We start from the raw sequence: 21,400 nt of genomic DNA, 5'->3' as shown, positions 1-21,400 counted from the left end.
TGAGTGGCCTTTCAGGTTATGTCGATATAGGACTCGTTTTACTGTGGATATAGATACTTTTGTACCTGTTTCCTCCAGCATCTTCACAAGGTCCTTTGCTGTTGTTCTGGGATTGATTTGCACTTTTCGCACCAAAGTACGTTCATCTCTAGGAGACAGAATGCGTTTCCTTCCTGAGCGTTATGATGGCTGCGTGGTCCCATGGTGTTTATACTTCCGTACTATTGTTTGTACAGATGAACGTGGTACCGTCAGGCGTTTGGAAATTGCTCCCAAGGATGAACCAGACTTGTGGAAGTTTACTAAAAAAAATTCTGAGGTCTTGGCTGATTCCTTTTGATTTTCCCATGATGTCAAGCAAAGAGGCACTGAGTTTGAAGGTAGGCCTTGAAATACATCCACAGGTACACCTCCAATTGACTCAAATGATGTCAGAAGCTTCTAAAGCCATGACATCATTTTCTGGAATTTTCAAGGCACAGTTAAGTTAGTGTATGTAAACTTCTGACCCACTGGAATTGTGATACAGTGAATTATAAGTGAAATAATCTCTGTAAACAATTGTTGGAAAAATTACTTGTGTCATGCACAAAGTAGATGTCCTAACCGACTTGCCAAAACTATAGTTTGTTAACAAGAAATTTGTGGAGTGGTTGAAAAACGAGTTTTATTGACTCCAACCAAAGTGTATGTAAACTTCCGACTTCAACTGTAGCTAGATTTTCTAGTCTACTCCAATTTGATGCAGTCAAAAAAGGCACGGTCAGATGGGATGATAACTAACATTGTGGCTGCTACAAGTTAGCTAGTGTAACAAGTCTGACGAGCTAGCTACTCTCTCCCGTCCGCTCCCATCTCACACATACCGTCCCCTCCCCCGCAGCAGCAGAGCTGCACCGTCTCTCCCGGTATGCTCGGATTAAAAACACGTAAAAAAAAAAAAACATGATTTTAGAATATCCGAAAATAATTCATGATATTCTTAGAATTGTAAAATGATTTCTAACGCCCATCCCTGCTCCAGGCTAAACGGTCTTCCTCAAGTCTTTGTGAGTGTTAAGAAATCTCTTAGGCTGTATAATAGATTAATGTAAATTCTAGGCTTCACTTAATGAGTTTGGAGGAAGACATGATATAAATATTTTAGCGTGCTTTAATGAACAAATCAGAGACGAGACTACACTAATAAACACTGTTAAAGAGTCTCTATTTGCTTAGGAGTATGTAACCTGCACGCTTAGCAAAATAAACGGCCTCCATCTTGTAGTAAATGTGACAGATAAGAGGGTTGAATGTGACTATCATAGGGATCCAAGGTCCAGCTGTCTCGCGACTTACAAACAGTTCTATGCTACAGAAAGATGTGACGTATGCTGAGCATTCAACGAAAGAAGCTCACCCTTTCCATGGTTGGATTTTCTCTCTCCCTCTTTCTCTTTGGCCCCTCCAGCTTTCTCGCTCCTTCCCTCCCTCTATACATCTCTCCCCCTCTCTCTCTCTCCTTGAGGCTCTGCAGGCAGGCTGGTGTGTTGTGTTGTGCCATATAGACAGATGTCAGCTGCCTACCTGACCTCAAGCCACAGACTGACTCAGACTGACTCTAGGGTGACTGACTGCCCTCCGGTGGAGAAAGGAGGGAGGTCATGGACATCTGCTTTGTGCTAGCAGATATACAGTACCATCCAATCAATGCTCCAACATCTAGTGGTAACATACAGTTGCGTTTCCTCCAAAATCCAGATTGGTTTCAAGGACCAACATTGTAACCTAGTAATGACATCATTGTTGAAGACCAAACGTCATGGTATGCACCAGACCATTATTCTTGGTAGGAATGAGTGCCATGATTCACAATAATTAAAAAATTGACAGATTATACCTTTGACAAAATCAAGGAACCTTCATCTGCTTGATATAACTAAACCACAAATAGATCATTTTCTCTCTCTTTAAAACTCAGCATATGCACACCTACAGTACAACAAAGCAACAGGCAACAACCGCCTCCAAGGGTCTTTAGCCTAACAGCTTCCCAAGTTCCTGATTGTCCTTCTGCAGCGTTCAATAACAACATGTTGTGAAGGCCCGTCCAACATGGCTGCCCTCCCAGCTGGCCTGAATCAGTGTTTTTCCCCCGGGGCAGCGAGCAGAGAGCCAAGCGTGCGGGAGGCAATGCTATGGGTCAGCTATGACCAGAACACTGCTAGGGGTCAATGCTAAAGGCACAGGAAGTTCAGCTGGACTAGATCAACAGACAACACAAGATCAGGCTTTATTGGGATCAAAGAAAGACTATTGATCACTTTAAATTGAATTCTGGAAAACTTAGCTAGGCTAATATAATCACATCCCGGTCAAGAACAACCACTCTGTGTACCCATTTTGTATGATACAATGACTATGTCTGTCTTTAACTGACAAGATAGTCCATAGAGAAATGTTTAACCCAAATGAACAATGAGCTGATTTGGTCTTTTGTATAGGCATAAATATAGTAAAATTAGCTAAACGGCCAAACCAAATGTGACTGAAATTTGAGAAACTGATAAGACACCAAAGCACAATAAAAATCCTGGCCTTGTGGAGTCTACAGTAGATCAGTAGACAGTAGATGAGTGGATGCCAAGCCATCTGTGTGCAACTTATAACACCCCAGGTTCTAGACTGTGACACAGTAATTGTTTGTGTGTGTGTGTGTGTGCTTCTGGGCCACAAACCTGAAAGCCGTGCTTGCCCCTCCACCATGTGGTGTCCTCTTTGGGGGGCATGTCAATAACCGACACAATGTCCCCAACCTGTCAGGGGAGAGTGAGAGATAGAGGAGGGAGAGAGAAAGGGGAAGAGAGGAGAAGAGAGGGATAGCTGGATCAGTGTCATTGTTAAAAAAGGGAATCACCAGTCATGCTGTGAATACATTTGAGGGGAAACGACATCCTACATATAGCGATGGTGGGTATTATTAGGGGTACCTTGCGATGAAACATCTGGGAATCTCTGACTGCATCAGAGTGTATTTGTACAGAATAATTGAATGTTCAATCAGATGTAGTGTGTGAAAAGAGTAATGGAGAAACAACTCCCTCGGAACAACAATGTATTGGGGCATATGTATAACAGTAAATATGATGCAGATAACCTGTCATGGTATCCATTCAGCAAAGAACAACGTGCTCACAAAATACCTACGATTATTTATCACCGCATCCAAGCACAGCCATTTATCAATGACATTCCCATTTGTGTCTGCACATATGTCCATGTGAGTGTGTGTACACGCATGTGTATGTGCACGTGTTGTGTTTAAATGTGTTTCAGCTCTCCCTGTCCTTGGCGGTCACCTCGAAGGAGAGTTCGTCAGCGGCCTGCGCGATGTAGCGTTTGATGACATGGGCGGCGGCGATGGCGGGTACATTGATGGAGGACTCCTCGTGGACCAGTAAGTGGTTGCCCTTGTTATCAACCTGGAACAACACACACACACACAGTCAAGTTAGTGTCATATTTACTGTCTGTCACTGCAGACATATTACACTGGGTTGGTGAGTTACTGTTCTATTATACAACGGGTGGGTCTAATCCTGGACGCTGATTGATTAAAACTGCATTCCAGCCTGTGTTTATTCCACAAGTTACCACCGGCTAAAGCTATGACGTTGAAATTCCTATTTACTCTGTTCCATCTCACTGCGCAATCCACTGTCTCATCAGCCAAGCCAGGCAATTTATAAACTTGATCTCCACTGGAAAAAGCATCTAGACATTATCTCCCATTTCTTTTAGACTAGCAATTGGTTTTCAATAGCGGAGATTTGTATAAACCTTGCTTTCTGTCACTGACATCTGCAACATTGTTTCAGTATTGAAATTCGATCTCCAGCTGTCCCATAGTAATGAACGTGTAGGGGTCGGAAGTCGGGATGAGACAGACAGGCAGGGAGATTTTCTCAGCCAGTCAAAATCATGAATCAGCATGATTTTTTTGGAAATATTTTTAAACAATTTCAATAGAAAACAGGTCAAACGACTAGTGCAGCTAGTTTGCAGTCTTTCCAGCTTCAGTTTGAAGTGATTGTGTTAGCTGTGTCATTGGCTAGCTCCTCTGAACAACAGTGTCCTAAAATCACGCATCATTAGCTCATTGTTATGGAGGTTTCCAAATAAATGTCACAAGAAAACAGCTTAAACAAATGCAGCTACTTTGTTGTTATTCTGGCTGCAATGTTTGATGTGACTGTAAGTTAGCCGTAGTTGGCTAGCTAGCAAGCAATGGATAAGAACGTTGCCAGCCACTATGGCAATAGAAAATTTAGAACGAACGACTGGGTAGCGTCCATAGATACAGAACTAAAAGATTTTACAACAGGGTTGCATCTCTGGCAACCGAACCAATATAATGTTTTTAATGAAAATATGTAAATCATTATTTTAATATGTTGGTAACCCGTTGTATAAAAGTGATAATGCCCTCGAAGCTGGTGTTTGGAGACTTAGTCTCGGGCCTAACAACACCATACCGATATATCCTCCAAACACCGGCTTCTTGGGCATTATCACTTAATTATGTGTGAGTGAATAAGGAAAGAGAGGCGCAGTAAGCTTGTGTGTGTGCGTGCGTGTGAGAAAATGGGAAACTACAGTATGTGTTATGTGTGGTTTATTTGTGTAGAGCAGGGCTCTCCAACCCTGTTCCTGTAGAGCTACCCTCCTGTAGGTTTTCACTCCAAACCCAGTTTTAACTGATCTGATTCAGCTTATCAACCACCTAATTATTAGAATCAGGTGTTAATTATTAGATTAGGGTTGAAGCGAAAACCTACAGGACGGTAGCTCTCCAGGAACATGGTTGGAAAGCCCTGGTGTACTGTGTCTGGGAGATTGATAGACAGACAGACAAGACAGAAAGACAGCATGAGACACACAGACGTAAACCCAGACAGAAGCTCACCTCCATCCACGTGAGGGCGGGCCCACAGTTGATCTTGTTGTCAGCGATCGCTGAGAGGCGGGAGAGGTAAGCCATCAGCATCTGGGAAACTGCCTGTTAGAGAGGAAACCAGGAGCAGACAATGGGTAAAACACCTATATAAAACCACAAAATACTCATCTGTCACTGTAGTTCCACAGAGTAGAGTGTCGAATGACCTACAGCTACTGTATAGGTACTGTATGTATGTACACTACCAGTCAAAAGTTTGGACACATACTCATTCAAGGGTTTTCTTTATTTTTTACATTTTTTTTTACATTGTAGAATAATAATGAAGACATCAAAACTATGAAATAACACATATGGAATCATGTAGTAACCCAAAAAAGTATTGAAGGAGTTCCCACACATGCTGAGCACTTGTTGGCTGCTTTTCCTTCACTCTGCAGTCCAACTCATCCCAAACCATCTCAATTGGGTTGAGGTCGGGTGATTGTGGAGGCCAGGTCATCTGATGCAGCACTCAATCACTCTCCTTCTTGGTCAAATAGCCCTTACACAGCCTGGAGGTGTGTTGGGTCATTGTCCTGTTGAAAAACAAATGATATTCCCACTAAGCGCAAACCAGATGGGATGGTGTATCGCTGCAGAATGCTGTGGTAGCCATGCTGGTTAAGTGTGCCTTGAATTCTAAATAAATCACAGACAGTGTCACCAGCAAAGCACCCCCACACCATCACACCACCTCTTCTATGCTTCACGGTGGGAACCACACATGCGGAGATCATCCGTTCACTACTCTGCGTCTCACAAAGACACAGCGGTTGGAACCAAAAATCTCACATTTGGAATCATCAGACCAAAGGACAGATTTCCACCGGTCTAATGTCCATTGCTCGTGTTTCTTGGCCCAAGCAAGTCTCTTCTTCTTATTGGTGTCCTTTAGTAGTGGTTTCTTTGCAGCAATTCGACCATGAAGGCCTGATTTACGCAGTCTCCTCTGAACAGTTGATGTTGAGATGGCTGTTACTTGAACTCTGTGAAGCATTTATTTGGGCTGCAATCTGAGGTGCAGTTAACTCTAATGAACTTATCCTCTGCAGCAGAGGTAACTCTGGGTCTTCCTTTCCTGTGGCGGTCACAGGACAACACAACTGATTGGCTCAAACGCATTAAGAAGGAAAGAAATTCCACAAATTAACAAGGCACACCTGTTAATTGAAATACACTGCTCAAAAAAAGAAAGGGAACACTTAAACAACACAATGTAACTCCAAGTCAATCACACTTCTATGAAATCAAACTGTCCACTTAGGAAGCAACACTGATTGACAATAAATGTCACATGCTGTTGTGCAAATGGAATAGACAACAGGTGGAAATTATAGGCAATTAGCAAGACACCCCCAATACAGGACTGGTTTTGCAGGTGGTGACCACAGACCACTTCTCAGTTCCTATGCTTCCTGGCTGATGTTTTGGTCACTTTTGAATGCTGGCGGTGCTTTCACTCTAGTGGTAGCATGAGACGGAGTCTACAACCCACACAAGTGGCTCAGGTAGTGCAGCTCATCCAGGATGGCACATCAATGCGAGCTGTGGCAAGAAGGTTTGCTGTGTCTGTCAGCTTAGTATCCAGAGCATGGAGGCGCTACCAGGAGACAGGCCAGTACATCAGGAGACGTGGAGGAGGGCAACAACCCAGCAGCAGGACTGCTACCTCCGCCTTTGTGCAAGGAGGAGCAGGCGGAGCACTGCCAGAGCCCTGCAAAATGACCTCCAGCAGGCCACAAATGTGCATGTGTCTGCTCAAACGGTCAGAAACAGACTCCATGAGGGTGGTATGAGGGCCCGACGTCCACAGGTGGGGGTTGTGCTTACAGCCCAACACCGTGCAGGACGTTTGGCATTTGCCAGAGAACACCAAGATTGGCAAATTCGCCACTGGCGCCCTGTGCTCTTCACAGATGAAAGCAGGTTCACACTGAGCACATGTGACAGACGTGAGAGAGTCTGGAGACGCCGTGGAGAACGTTCTGCTGCCTGCAACATCATCCAGCATGACCGGTTTAGCGGTGGGTCAGTCATGGTGTGGGGTGGCATTTCTTTGGGGGGCCGCACAGCCCTCCATGTGCTCGCCAGAGGTAGCCTGACTGCCATTAGGTACCGAGATGAGATCCTCAGACCCCTTGTGAGACCATATGCTGGTGCGGTTGGCCCTGGGTTCTTCCTAATGCAAGACAATGCTAGACCTCATGTGGCTGGAGTGTGTCAGCAGTTCCTGCAAGAGGAAGGCATTGATGCTATGGACTGGCCCGCCCGTTCCCCAGACCTGAATCCAATTGAGCACATCTGGGACATCATGTCTCGCTCCATCCACCAACGCCACGTTGCACGACAGACTGTCCAGGAGTTGGCGAATGCTTTAGTCCAGGTCTGGGAGGAGATCCCTCAGGAGACCATCCGCCACCTCATCAGGAGCATGCCCAGGCGTTGTAGGGAGGTCATACAGGCACGTGGAGGCCACACACACTACTGAGCCTAATTTTGACTTGTTTTAAGGACATTACATCAAAGTTGGATCAGCCTGTAGTGTGGTTTTCCACTTTAATTTTGAGGGTGACTCCAAATCCAGACCTCCATGGGTTGATACATGTGATTTCCATTGATCATTTTTGTGTGATTTTGTTGTCAGCACATTCAACTATGTAAAGAAAAAAGTATTTAATAAGATTATTTCATTCATTCAGATCTAGGATGTGTTATTTTAGTGTTCCCTTTATTTTTTTGAGCAGTGTACATTCCAGGTGACTACCTCATGAAGCTGGTTGAGAGAATGTCAAGAGTGTGCAAAGCTGTCATCAAGGCAAAGGGTGGCTACTTTGAAGAATCTCAAATATAACATATATTTTGATTTGTTTAACACTCCACATGTGTTATTTCATAGTTTTGATGTCTTCATTCATTGCTATGATCATTGATCTCCTGAAGAAGCTATTCCTTTTCCATTCTTTTTGTGCCCCCAAATGTTTGGATATACTGGTAAAGTTACCAGGTTGTTAGCTAGCTAATGAGGTAACATGACTTAACAAGGTGTTAATGGCCCACGACATTGTTTATGAATGTAAAATGCGGCCCTCCAATGGAGATGCAACCAGCTGCAGAGCCAATGCACAATAGATGGGAAAAAATGTAGCACCATCAATATGGGTCACAACTTTTGAACAGTTTGGGCAAGAGATAACTAGTTTTCTCTGTAGTAATGGTGCAACCACCAAAGTCATGGATCTGCACTCGCTTTTTTCACTAGGGTACTCAGAAACAGCGGTACAGCGAAGCCTAATAATTACAACAATTATTATCTGATTGTTTTTCGCATGGGTGTGCGCAAATAAAAATTCCAAGTCGCACAGCAAAATATTTAGGAGCATGTGCAACCAAAATGGTCGCACTTTAGAGCCATGATCATGAAGATAATGCACATTACTGTTTGACCAAATCATGGTTTAAGCCTCCTAAAAAAAATAGGACGTTTGGAGTGAAGTGACCATGTAGAATGTGCAGCTCGCACCGATGCGCCGATGCAACCAATTAAACATGACTTGCACAGCCAAGTAAAAGGGCCGCAAAATGCAACTAAATGATCGCAGTCTGGAGCCCTGGTGTGTGTGTCTGACTTGAGCATGGGCCAGAAAGACGTGTTTGACTGCGCTCATAATGTAGCCAATCCTAATGATATTGATAGGACGGTTGTTTCTAGTTTTTCGTTGGCAACTTCTTAGGTAATGCACTATAGATAGCCACGAGGTTTCATAGATCTGTGTTGGTCTTGCATATTTCATATTCTATAAGGGCTAGGATAATAGAGTCTCCTGAGTGGCGCAGTGGTCTAAGGCACTGCATCGCAGTGCTAACTGTGCCACTAGAGATCCTGGTTCGAATCCAGGCTCTGTCGCAGCCGGCCGCGACCGGGAGACTCATGGGCGGCGCACAATTGGCCCAGCGTCGTCCAGGGTAGGGGAGGGAATGGCCGGCAGGGATGTAGCTCAGTTGATAGAGCATGGCGTTTGCAACGCCAGGGTTGTGGGTTCGATTCCCACGGGGGGCCAGTATAAAAAAATAAAATAAAATGTATTCACTAACTGTAAGTCGCTCTGGATAAGAGCGTCTGCTAAATGACTAAAATGTAATGTAAATGTAAATAGAAGAATGGCCTACTAAGAGAGAGCAAGAGAGAAAACAAACATACAGTGGGAGTGAGATACAGTGGGCCTACATGGTAGAGTGCGACTGATCTATGGCCAACAACATACTCGTGTATGTGTGCATGTGTCATCATCAAAAGCCATCATTAGATCAAGTTAAAGTATCTCTAACAGGAACTATTGTCTTTGATGACTAAAGAGAGAGACTCAAGGAAAAAGACAGCATGAGAGAGCGAGAGAGAGAGGGCAAAAGGAAAGACTGAGTGGTGAGCGCCTAGCAGAGGGAATCAAATGCTCCACTGGAGGCCATTTAGAGAGGAGAGGGGAAGAGGGAGAGGTTAGAGAAAGGGAGAGGAGAGAGGAAAGGTTAGAGCAGAAGGAGAGGAGAAGATAGGAGAGGTTAGAGAGCTGAGCTCCAAAGAGAGGAGAGGAGTAGGTGAGGTTAGAGAAGGGGCGAGGAGAGGAGAAAGGAGAGAGGATAGGTTAAAGGATAGGAGAGCAGAGGAGAGGTTAGGGGAGGAGAAGAGAGGTTAGAGAAGAGGAAGGGCAAGAGAGATATTAGAGAAGAGAGGAGAGGATAAGTTAGAGAAAGGAGAGGAGGTTAGAAGAGCAGAGAAGTTCAGAGTGAGTCAGAGCCGAAAAGAGCAGAGCAGACCATTGAGGTGGTGGGCACAGGGCCAGGCCAGACGTGGTGCCAAACACTTTCCTGACCCTCTCTCCGGGAGGTTCCAGCCCGCTGCCTGCCACATTGATTCCAGTACATGAGCTGGCACTGTGCAAACCCAATCCGAACAGGGCCCACCAACACACACACATAGGCAGAGTGTTGTAGCCCAGAGGAAGGGGCCTAATGGGGCGCAAGCTGACGACACATGTACATGACACAGCCAGCTTAGCCCTGGTTGTAAAAGGACCATAGCCTCGGAGCCTTTGTTTTCTTTCCACAAGATGTGTAAACATTTATAACCAGATCAGACCCAACTTTACCCACAGCCAGGACAAATCTGGCCAGGAGGAAACGGTGAAGAAAGGGCAATTCTATATGTGGAAGATAGCAAGACGTGTAAAATGACAAAGCATGTCCGAGGTTTTAAAAAGGATGTTTTTCATTTGAGACTTCACTGTGGCACTAATCAGCCCAAACAATGGTTAACGAGCTATCAGATCTGTCCAAATATTTAATGAAGGACATATGTCACCTTAAGGGAGCTCAATAAAGACGAAGCTGATGAGGATCTCTTGTTAAATGAAATATGTCCCTACTCAACCCTCATTTGTCAAATGTCACAGGGAGGGAGAGTACGTTGAAGCTGACGCCATGTTTAGCCTCAATGACAAAGCAGGCCGCTGACTGAAAAAATACAAATAAAAAAAAACTGCCAAAAAGAAAGCCCCGACTTTCAAGTTATGAAAACAGTAGCAACAGTGCTACAATACTAAGCACTTCATTTGAAAAGTAAGTAAGCATCTGGTATAGAGGGCTTGCTGTGCAGAGCAGCAGAGGAGGGCCATGCATGGTCTGGTCTGGTCTGGGCTTAAAGGCTATAATGGGTAAGGAAAGGAAAGCTTTTCTTTGATGACATGGATGCTTTCCTTGTTGGGCTCCAGTTGTTGGTTACTGTTGGTGATGAATACCCTGGCATTTCACACAAGACTTGTCCTATTCAGCGCACTAATCCAAAAGTGAGCCTTCTCCTCTGTGTGCCAGACAGGGTATGTGCCCCAAATGGCACCCTGGTCCCTACATAGTGCACTACTTTTGACCAGGGCTCTGGTCAGAAGTAGTGCACTATGTAGGGAATAGAGTACCATTTGGGACTCCATCAGGGCCTCGCTTCAGCCCCCCTCCTTCCTGTCAACATGACCAAGAAAACACAGACCAAAAGAGGGCTAAGACTCTCCAGAAAGACAAAGACTAGAGAACATGGCGTACCACAAGAGTGAAGCCAAGCACAACATCAAGTCCTTGAAGGGAAGGGAGGCTGGCTGGCTAACTGAATCAATAGGGAGACTGATTAGTTGATCAGCAGTGAGGTTCCTGATTTAGCTGAATATTCAGACCAACTCTGTAAGTTGTTTTAGACTTAACGAGTCATGGAAGACATTGTATAAGGTAATGTCAGCTCATTTTGAACAGGCAATCTAGCTCCCCAAGTACTGGCCTACAAAACAGTGGCCATCGAGTAATAGAATGGGCAAGCAATATGTTGGTTAGCATACTAGCTAGGCTAACACTATCCAAAATGGGCGCTTCAAAGAGGGGGCAGCAAAACAGCCTCTCGACAATACTGTTAGTGACATTTTAATTCAAGCCAATTTTCCCCTACAACAATTAATCCTGTAAGAACCTATTTGTATTAAATGCCTGAAGACTACAATCAAATAATGACAGCTGTCTGAAATTACTACACGCCAGTTCTCCGCCAGTTCTCTGCTATTATTTGTCCCAGAAGCCGCGGACACGGATCAAACCGAAAGGTCCGTCATCTTGTTCCACCAATCACCAATCACGACTGAGGTATTTCCACAGCCTTTTTTTAGTGAAAACCCGAATAACCTGTTTTACCAGTCGTTTTTAGCGCTGAACATCCCACTACAGAAGGACCTGAGCTTTCACTGTGGGAGTAGTAATCTGACCTCCTGAGATTAGTCAACCTAGTGTTTCCCATTACACTTGGGACAGCTGGAGAGAGAGGCTGCGTCCCAAATGGCACCCTATGCCCTATAAACATGAGGGGGACTCATTTTGACCAGGGCCCATAGTGCTCTGGTCAAAAGTAGTGCACTATGTAGGGAATAGGGTGTCATTTGGGACGCAACTAGAAAGTGGTGACTGTGGAGCCTAGTCAGCCTACCTTCGTGGGAGTCTCTTTTTAGGGGCAGAGAGCAAGAGTACCAGCGCCTTTTTCCATTTACTGAAGGACTAGATGATCATAATGGGTAAGCATTAATAGCCACTACATACTTCAAAGCCCATCAATTTAGCTGTGAAAATGTGCCACAGTTCAAGTGGGCTTTCTCTGGGAAAACAACTGTTAACACATAAAACAGAGACTATACAGCTGCTTCCCTCAACACCAGGCCATTAGACAGAAAGAAAATAACGGGCACAAATGGACCCTTTTACTAATTTAGCACATGAATTAGCCTGCAACAAAGACAAGTTTGTAAAACAAGCAAATACAGCATTGACATTGTACAGGTATTTCACTCTAGGACGGACATGGTCGCAAAACTTCTCAAGTGACACGTCTTTTGCCTCTGAATGGGGATATAGGGGTGTTGGGAGGGCGGGGAACATTGGCTGTACTGAGAAAGACCAGGCTTCTTACCTCGGCGCGATCCCTCAGACTGTCGAATCGAGGCAGCCCAGGCAGCTGCGAGAAGCAGCGGTCATAGATGCAAAGGTGCAGGTGCTTGTCCAGGACACGGAAATCCTCATAGCTGCGCTTCACAATCCAGCTTCGGCCCTGCGGAGCAAAAATAACAAGAGAGTCAGCCAGTGAGAAAGAGAAGAGAGAGAGGACATTGTTTCAAAACACAGGGGAGATGCATGAGGCATGAGCCCCTGGCTGCTTTACTAGCCTGGTAACAGATACCCTCTGGGTGCCCCTCACATCCTAATTCACAATCCACCGCTGGGACGGGGTTGCAAGAAGGGGGGTCTATGATTTTACTAGGGGGGGTCGGAGAGGGGGTATTACCTCCCTAGCTGTACTCCTGCTACGGTGACTCCCCACACAATACTCCACTGTGGGACAGGGACCAGACATCTGTATGGCTGCGGATGTGGTTTGGTTGTGGTTGCCCCAAGCAGAGCACCAGTCTGCCAATGTAAGGTAGTGCCAAAAAACAGATTAAAGGATGGATGGTGGATAGATTGGGGGGGAGGGATTGGAGAGGGGGATGAATCCAAATGGCTGGGATTATTAAGAGAGGGGGGGTCAAATCTGGTGGAATTAAGAGAGAGGTGGACATTATATCCTTCTAGTCTCAACGTGGGGGGGGTAGACAGAATGGAACAGCTCCTAAATCTTCCACCATATCTAGCTCACCCGCTTTAACTGTGCTGGCCTGCCCTGGATAGTTGGAATCCATTGCCGAAGTCATCAATTCGCAGAGGCTATATCGGGAGTACAACATGAGTACTCCATACGTTAATTTAACTGATGATAAATCTTTGGGGTAAATACATCAGGGGCCGGCTGGCACTTGACAGCCGGCCCCCTTTTTTTAATCTGAAGAAGAGGGTGCTGAATCAAAAAGTGACAGGCAAATACAGTTGTGATGTGAGCTTCAGGCAATGTCCCCCTATTCCCTATATAGTGCACTACTTTTGACAAGAGCCATATGGGCCCAGGTCAAAAGCAGTGCACTATATTGGGAATAGGGTGCCATTTGGTACAGGCCCTCGGTCAGCACTGGGCACACGTGACTTGCCTCGCTAGGTCTCTGATGAGAGGGTCGCGTAACTGCCAAGTTGAGGAAAAGATTTGGAGGCACGGATGGTATGCCAGATATCTTCTCCAAGTTGTGTATTTTGTTGCTACTCAACACCTCGTGAGCATCATGGACGAGGCCAAACGGTGTGATTTCACTGTCGCTCTCCTTTCCAACGAGACCCTTCTCACCGATCTGACCTTTCTGTTTAGTTGTTTGAGCTTCACTGTTCCCACAATAATTTAAATCATGACCCAATGGGTTTTCAGAAATTACTGAAAATTAGCCAATACCCTGCTAGCTAACACATTGGACATTCATTTGGTGTGTGACAAGATTCCAAAGACAGAGACTTTCCATGTGACTGTGTGTCTTTGGGAGAGTGTGTGGGTGTGTGTGCAAGCGTGAGATAGAGAATGTGTGTGTGTGTATATGAGAGAGCACTGATTCAGTGAGAATGACACCGCAGCATAGCACAGCACCCAGATGATTACTCTGTCATACCTGGCAGTAGATCTGGACCAAGTACTGCAGCTCCTTGGACTCAAAGCCATTCCGTGTCACTTCACTCTGTTCATCCGCGAGGGCCAACTGGAATACAGAGAGAGAAAGAGAGAGAGGGAAAGAGAGGGAGAGGGAATGAGAAAGAGAAAGAGAGAGAGGGAAAGAGAGGGAGAGGGAATGAGAAAGTATGAGACGAATAGCTCTTCGTGTTTTGGGTCAAATGGCACAAGGGCGTAGATGTGGACTGATGACGAGAGAAAATTCTGTTTAAACAATCCTTTAACCTTTCTCTAACCCCTCTTCTTTCAAGCGAGAGCTAAGAGTCTCTCATTAGAGCCAACAAAAGAAACATCATCCCTCACAACCCCTGACAATTAAACCCAGCCCAGGGCTCCTATTCACAAAGCTTCTCAGAGTAGGAGTGCTGATCCAGGATCAGTTTTCCATTTTAGATCATAATAAATACACTGCTCAAAAAAATAAAGGGAACACTAAAATAACACATCCTAGATCTGAATGAATGAAATAATCTTATTAAATGCTTTTTTCTTTACATAGTTGAATGTGCTGACAACAAAATCACACAAAAATTATCAATGGAAATCAAATGTATCAACCCATGGAGGTCTGGATTTGGAGTCACCCTCAAAATTAAAGTGGAAAACCACACTACAGGCTGATCCAACTTTGATGTAATGTCCTTAAAACAAGTCAAAATGAGGCTCAGTAGTGTGTGTGGCCTCCACGTGCCTGTATGACCTCCCTACAACGCCTGGGCATGCTCCTGATGAGGTGGCGGATGGTCTCCTGAGGGATCTCCTCCCAGACCTGGACTAAAGCATCCGTCAACTCCTGGACAGTCTGTGGTGCAACGTGGCATTGGTGGATGGAGCGAGACATGATGTCCCAGATGTGCTCAATTGGATTCAGGTCTGGGGAACGGGCGGGCCAGTCCATAGCATCAATGCCTTCCTCTTGCAGGAACTGCTGACACACTCCAGCCACATGAGGTCTAGCATTGTCTTGCATTAGGAGGAACCCAGGGCCAACCGCACCAGCATATGGTCTCACAAGGGGTCTGAGGATCTCATCTCGGTACCTAATGGCAGTCAGGCTACCTCTGGCGAGCACATGGAGGGCTGTGCGGCCCCCCAAAGAAATGCCACCCCACACCATGACTGACCCACCGCCAAACCGGTCATGCTGGAGGATGTTGCAGGCAGCAGAACGTTCTCCACGGCGTCTCCAGACTCTGTCACGTCTGTCACATGTGCTCAGTGTGAACCTGCTTTCATCTGTGAAGAGCACAGGGCGCCAGTGGCAAATTTGCCAATCTTGGTGTTCTCTGGCAAATGCCAAACGTCCTGCACGGTGTTGGGCTGTAAGCACAACCCCCACCTGTGGAAATCGGGCCCTCATACCACCCTCATGGAGTCTGTTTCTGACCGTTTGAGCAGACACATGCACATTTGTGGCCTGCTGGAGGTAATTTTGCAGGGCTCTGACAGTGCTCCTCCTGCTCCTCCTTGCACAAAGGCGGAGGTAGCAGTCCTGCTGCTGGGTTGTTGCCCTCCTCCACGTCTCCTGATGTACTGGCCTGTCTCCTGGTAGCGCCTCCATGCTCTGGACACTACGCTGACAGACACAGCAAACCTTCTTGCCACAGCTCGCATTGATGTGCCATCCTGGATGAGCTGCACTACCTGAGCCACTTGTGTGGGTTGTAGACTCCGTCTCATGCTACCACTAGAGTGAAAGCACCGCCAGCATTCAAAAGTGACCAAAACATCAGCCAGGAAGCATAGGAACTGAGAAGTGGTCTGTGGTCACCACTTGCAAAAACAGTCCTTTATTGGGGGTGTCTTGCTAATTGCCTATAATTTCCACCTGTTGTCTATTCCATTTGCACAACAGCATGTGAAATTTATTGTCAATCAGTGTTGCTTCCTAAGTGGACAGTTTGATTTCACAGAAGTGTGATTGACTTGGAGTTACATTGTGTTGTTTAAGTTTTTGAGCAGTGTATGATTATACGAACAGGTGGAAACTGATCCTAGATCTCTTACGCTTTGTGAATACGAGCTCTGTACATTTTAATCCCACTCCTTTTCCCCCCCTCTCGCTCTTCTCTCCACTTCTCCTGCTGTAGGACACAGAGAAGATGAAGGTAATACCTGAAAGAGGGAGCTGTGGATGACAACAGAAAAGCTTAGAGACCCAAGCCAGCCGTCCGCCACTGACATACAAGGTGTGCCACAAATGAACTGGCTGGATAGGCTACCTAGACCTTTTCATTCCAAATTATTGACTGAAATTAACCTATCAACACATTGATGACATATACTGTGTGAATAACGTCTTATTACAGGTGCATACTAGACGATGCACCCTGCACCATTAGCTGGCTGGCTTTCTATGGGCTGAACAATGCTAACTAATGTTAGCTATGCTAACAGACAAAGCGTCAATACAGGACTAAGATTGAATCCTACTATGCCGGCTCTGATGCTCGACGAATGTGGCAGGGCTTGCAAACTATCACGGATTAAAAAGTGAAACTGATCTGCGACACAAGCCTACCAGACTACCTAAATGCCATCTATGCTCGCTTCGAGGCAAGCAACACTGAAACATCCATGACAGCATCAGCTGTTCCGGATGACTAAGACCGATGTGAGTAAGACCTTTAAACAGGTTAACATTCGCAAGGCCGCGGGGCCAGACGGAATACCAGGACGCGTCCTCAGAGCATGCACTGATCAGCTGGCAAGTGCCTTCACTGACATTTTCAACCTATCCCAGACCCGGTCTGTAATACAGTGTTTTACACAAGTACATAGAGTAGCCAGCCAAATAGAAAAAGTAGCCAGCCAGGCGCGCCCAAGCTCTATTTTGGTGGACACCGGTACATGCTAATGCCTTGATTATATTTGAAATACACAGCAAAAGTATTGAATACTTTATCAAGTTTACCTCCCAGATTGGAAAATATTGTGGTATTCAAATAAAATCATTCTTCGTAAACAACAGCTGTAGACTAACAGTGAAATACTTACTTACGGGCCCCTCCCATCAATGCAGAGAGAAAAATCAAAAACAAATAACGAGGAATACACAATGAGTAACGATAACTCTGAAAATATTCAGACCCCTTGACCATTTTGTTAGGTTTTTCCCCTCATCAATCTACACACAATACCCCATAACAGGTTTTTTTAGACATTTTTACAAATGTATTAAAAATAAAAAACTGAAAATATCACATTTACATAAGTATTCAGACCCTTTACTCAGTACTTTGTTGAAGCATCTTTGGCAGCAATTACAGCCTCAAGTCTTCTTGGGTATGACGATACAAGCTTGGCACACCTGTATTTGGGGGGTTCTCCCATTCTTATCTGCAGATCCTCTCAAGCTCTGTCAGGTTGGATGGGGAGCGTTGCTGCACAGCTATTTTCAATCTCTCCAGAGATGTTCGATCGGGTTCAAGTCTGGGCTCTGGCTGGGCCACTCAAGGACATTCAGAGACTTGTCCCGAAGCCACTCCTGCGTTGTCTTGGCTGTGTGCTTAGGGTCGTTGTCCTGTTGGAAGGCGAACCTTCACCCCAGTCCGAGGTCCGGAGCACTCTGGAGCAGGTTTTCATCAAGGATCTCTCTGTACTTTGCTCCGTTCATCTTTGCCTCTATCCTGACTAGTCTCCCAGTCCCTACCACTGAAAAACATCCCCACAGCATGATGCTACCACCACCATGCTTCACCGTAGGGATGGTGCCAGGTTTCCTCCAGACGTGATGCTTGGCATTCAGGCCAAAGAGTTCAATCTTGGTTTCATCAGACCAGAGAATCTTGTTTCTCATGGTCAGAGTCCTTTAGGTGCCATGCGGGCTGTCATGTGCCTTTTACTGAGGAGTGGCTTCCATCTGGCCACTCTACCATAAAGGCCTGATTGGTGGAGTGCTGCAGAAATGGTTGTCCTTCTGGAAGGTTCTCCCATCTCCACAGAGGAACTCTGGAGCGCTGTCAGAGTGACCATCGGGTTCTTGGTTACCTCCCTGACCAAGGCCCTTCTCCCTCGATTGCTCAGTTTGGCCAGCTGTAGGATGAGTCTAGGTGGTTCCAAACTTCTTCCATTTAAGAATGATGGAGGCCACTGTGTTCTTGGGGACCTTCAATGCTGCAGAACTGTTTTGGTACCCTTCCCCAGATCTGTGCCTCAACACAATGCTGTCTAAGAGCTCTACAGACAATTCCTTCGACCTCATGGCTTAGTTTTTGCTCTGACATGCACTGTCAACTGAGGGACCTTAATTCTTATAGTTATACTTAACTTACAGTTATAAGCAGTGGCGTAGCATACATTAATTTTTTACGGTATTGAAAATCATACCCCCGGTATTTTTATCTTTAAATCTGCATTGTTGGAAAAGGACCCGTAAGTAAGCATTTCACTGTTAGTCTACACCAGTTGTTTACGGAGCATGTGACAAATCAAATTTGATTTGAGTACTGGACCTGACAAACTTATTGATACAGTAGGCCTACTTTGCCATCAGTTACTTGCAATAATTTTATGCTATAGGCCTATAGTGTCATACATTCACATTGTAGGCCTAACACAGTTTTGTCGAATGCAGGGGGACATGGAATTCTTTCTCATTTCAGGGAACATGACATGTTCGCATAATTTATAGCCAAGAAAGCTAAGGAAGTAGTAAACAAAAACCAGTGGCCTCCCTTTCTTAACTCATTGCTTTGATATGTGACACCTTACAACACTGACAACATCATTACTTAGCTAAGCTGCAAGCACAATAAAATAGCTCTATTACTTCCATGCCAAACAAGCAATTTATTTTTTCCTAGTTGAAAGCTACTAGCCTATACAGTGGGGAGAACAAGTATTTGATACACTGCCGATTTTGCAGGTTTTCCTACTTACAAAGCATGTAGAGGTCTGTAATTTTTTATCATAGGTACACTTCAAATGTGAGAGACGGAATCTAAAACAAAAATCCAGAAAATCACATTGTATGATTTTTAAGTAATTAATTTGCATTTTATTGCATGACATAAGTATTTGATCACCTACCAATCAGTAAGAATTCCGGCTCTCACAGACCTGTTAGTTTTTCTTTAAGAAGCCCTCCTGTTCTCCACCATTACCTGTAGTAACTGCACCTGTTTGAACTCGTTACCTGTATAAAAGACACCTGTCCACACACTCAATCAAACAGACTCCAACCTCTCCACAATGGCCAAGATCAGAGAGCTGTGTAAGGACATCAGGGATAAAATTGTAGACCTGCACAAGGCTGGGATGGGCTACAGGACAATAGGCAAGCAGCTTGGTGAGAAGGCAACAACTGTTGGCGCAATTATTAGAAAATGGAAGAAGTTCAAGATGACGGTCAATCACCCTCGGTCTGGGGCTCCATGCAAGATCTCACCTCGTGGGGCATCAATGATCATGAGGAAGGTGAGGGATCAGCCCAGAACTACACGGCAGGACCTGGTCAATGACCTGAAGAGAGCTGGGACCACAGTCTCAAAGAAAACCATTAGTAACACACTACGCCGTCATGGATTAAAATCCTGCAGCGCACGCAAGGTCCCCCTGCTAAAGCCAGCGCATGTCCAGGCCCGTCTGAAGTTTGCCAATGACCATCTGGATGATCCAGAGGAGGAATGGGAGAAGGTCATGTGGTCTGATGAGACAAAAATAGAGCTTTTTGGTCTAAACTCCACTCGCCGTGTTTGGAGGAAGAAGAAGGATGAGTACAACCCCAAGAACACCATCCCAACCGTGAAGCATGGAGGTGGAAACATCATTCTTTGGCGATTATTTTCTGCAAAGGGGACAGGACGACTGCACCGTATTGAGGGGAGGATGGATGGGGCCATGTATTGCGAGATCTTGGCCAACAACCTCCTTCCCTCAGTAAGAGCATTGAAGATGGGTCGTGGCTGGGTCTTCCAGAATGACAACGACCCGAAACACACAGCCAGGGCAACTAAGGAGTGGCTCCGTAAGAAGCATCTCAAGGTCCTGGAGTGGCCTAGCCAGTCTCCAGACCTGAACCCAATAGAAAATCTTTGGAGGGAGCTGAAAGTCCGTATTTCCCAGCGACAGCCCTGAAACCTGAAGGATCTGGAGAAGGTCTGTATGGAGGAGTGGGCCAAAATCCCTGCTGCAGTGTGTGCAAACCTGGTCAAGACCTACAGGAAACGTATGATCTCTGTAATTGCAAACAAAGGTTTCTGTACCAAATATTAAGTTCTGCTTTTCTGATGTATCAAATACTTATGTCATGCAATAAAATGCAAATTAATTACTTAAAAATCATACAATGTGATTTTCTGGATTTTTGTTTTAGATTCCGTCTCTCACAGTTGAAGTGTACCTATGATAAAACTTACAGACCTCTACATGCTTTGTAAGTAGGAAAACCTGCAAAATCGCCAGTGTATCAAATACTTGTTCTCCCCACTGTATATCTCCCAATCAATCCCTAGTAAATTCCTTTAGTGGGGACAAGCATATAGAGATGTAACACACAGAGGGGGTTTACTTTAACACAATGTTGCTATTGCAGAGACCACGTTTTACAATCCACCATTGATTTGGTAGACTATGTAGTGAATTGTATGGTTTGTGTGGTCCCTTCATGCAGAGTACAGACCGCACACATACAGAACAAGTCTGTGTTCACCCCCATCATTTCACACACACAGATTATGGACACACACACATGAACACATTCAAACTGAATGGCCCCCGCTGTCCTTTGTGCCTGAGGTCGTCTGCTCCGTATCTCTCAGGCACCAGAACCCCAATCTGCACCCCAATCCATCCCTGTGATTGACATGTCATTAAGACACGAGCTGGGCAACACGTCCAAGCATCACTTGTTTACACAGTTAAACACACACACAGGGTTTGGTGGGGTCTTTGTGTAGTGATGAGCAAAACAAACCTAGACCCTTCAGATTCCCCCATTGTTATGGAGTGGTAGACACAGCAGCCGCTGAAGACAATAGACAGCTCAGCTCTAACCAGGTTAGCATAGAGGTTGTTAATACACTAATCCAGGTGCAGTGGGACTGGAGCAGCACCAAACCCAACATGGTACACAACAACAAAACACTGATCAGTAGTAAGCTGCCTTTACCATTCAGAGCAGAGATTGTGCAGTTGATATATAGGCTAAACAGTGGTGTGCTTTGTATGAATCTGGGGCACCCACTTGGTTTAATTTACCCTTGAATGTGTGTGACACAATTCCAATTATGCCACTGACAGTGTTGTGAGGGCTGAGGGGCTGC

General features: G+C 45.4%; 1 protein-coding gene across 6 annotated transcripts in view; it reads right to left on the bottom strand.

The window, feature by feature from the left end:
* The window catches only part of LOC121579324 (rho GTPase-activating protein 32-like), a 266,001-nt gene that overhangs the window by 43,901 nt on the left and 200,700 nt on the right, over positions 1-21,400 (bottom strand). For 4 of the 6 annotated variants that reach the window (XM_045224241.1, XM_045224242.1, XM_045224245.1 and 1 more), the window contains 5 exons: positions 14,077-14,163; positions 12,465-12,602; positions 4,946-5,038; positions 3,339-3,461; positions 2,718-2,795 (listed from right to left, as the gene is read on the bottom strand). In XM_045224241.1, the coding sequence (XP_045080176.1) occupies positions 2,718-2,795; positions 3,339-3,461; positions 4,946-5,038; positions 12,465-12,602; positions 14,077-14,163 (519 nt within the window). Of the gene's footprint in view, positions 1-866; positions 1,464-2,717; positions 2,796-3,338; positions 3,462-4,945; positions 5,039-12,464; positions 12,603-14,076; positions 14,164-21,400 lie in introns of those variants that run through there. The other 2 variants (XM_045224244.1, XM_045224243.1) reach the window with 2 other exon arrangements.

This window comes from Coregonus clupeaformis, chromosome 13 (assembly GCF_020615455.1).
Source record: "Coregonus clupeaformis isolate EN_2021a chromosome 13, ASM2061545v1, whole genome shotgun sequence".
Taxonomy (NCBI): Eukaryota; Metazoa; Chordata; class Actinopteri; order Salmoniformes; family Salmonidae; genus Coregonus; species Coregonus clupeaformis.
This window is presented reverse-complemented; position numbering and strand designations above follow the sequence as displayed.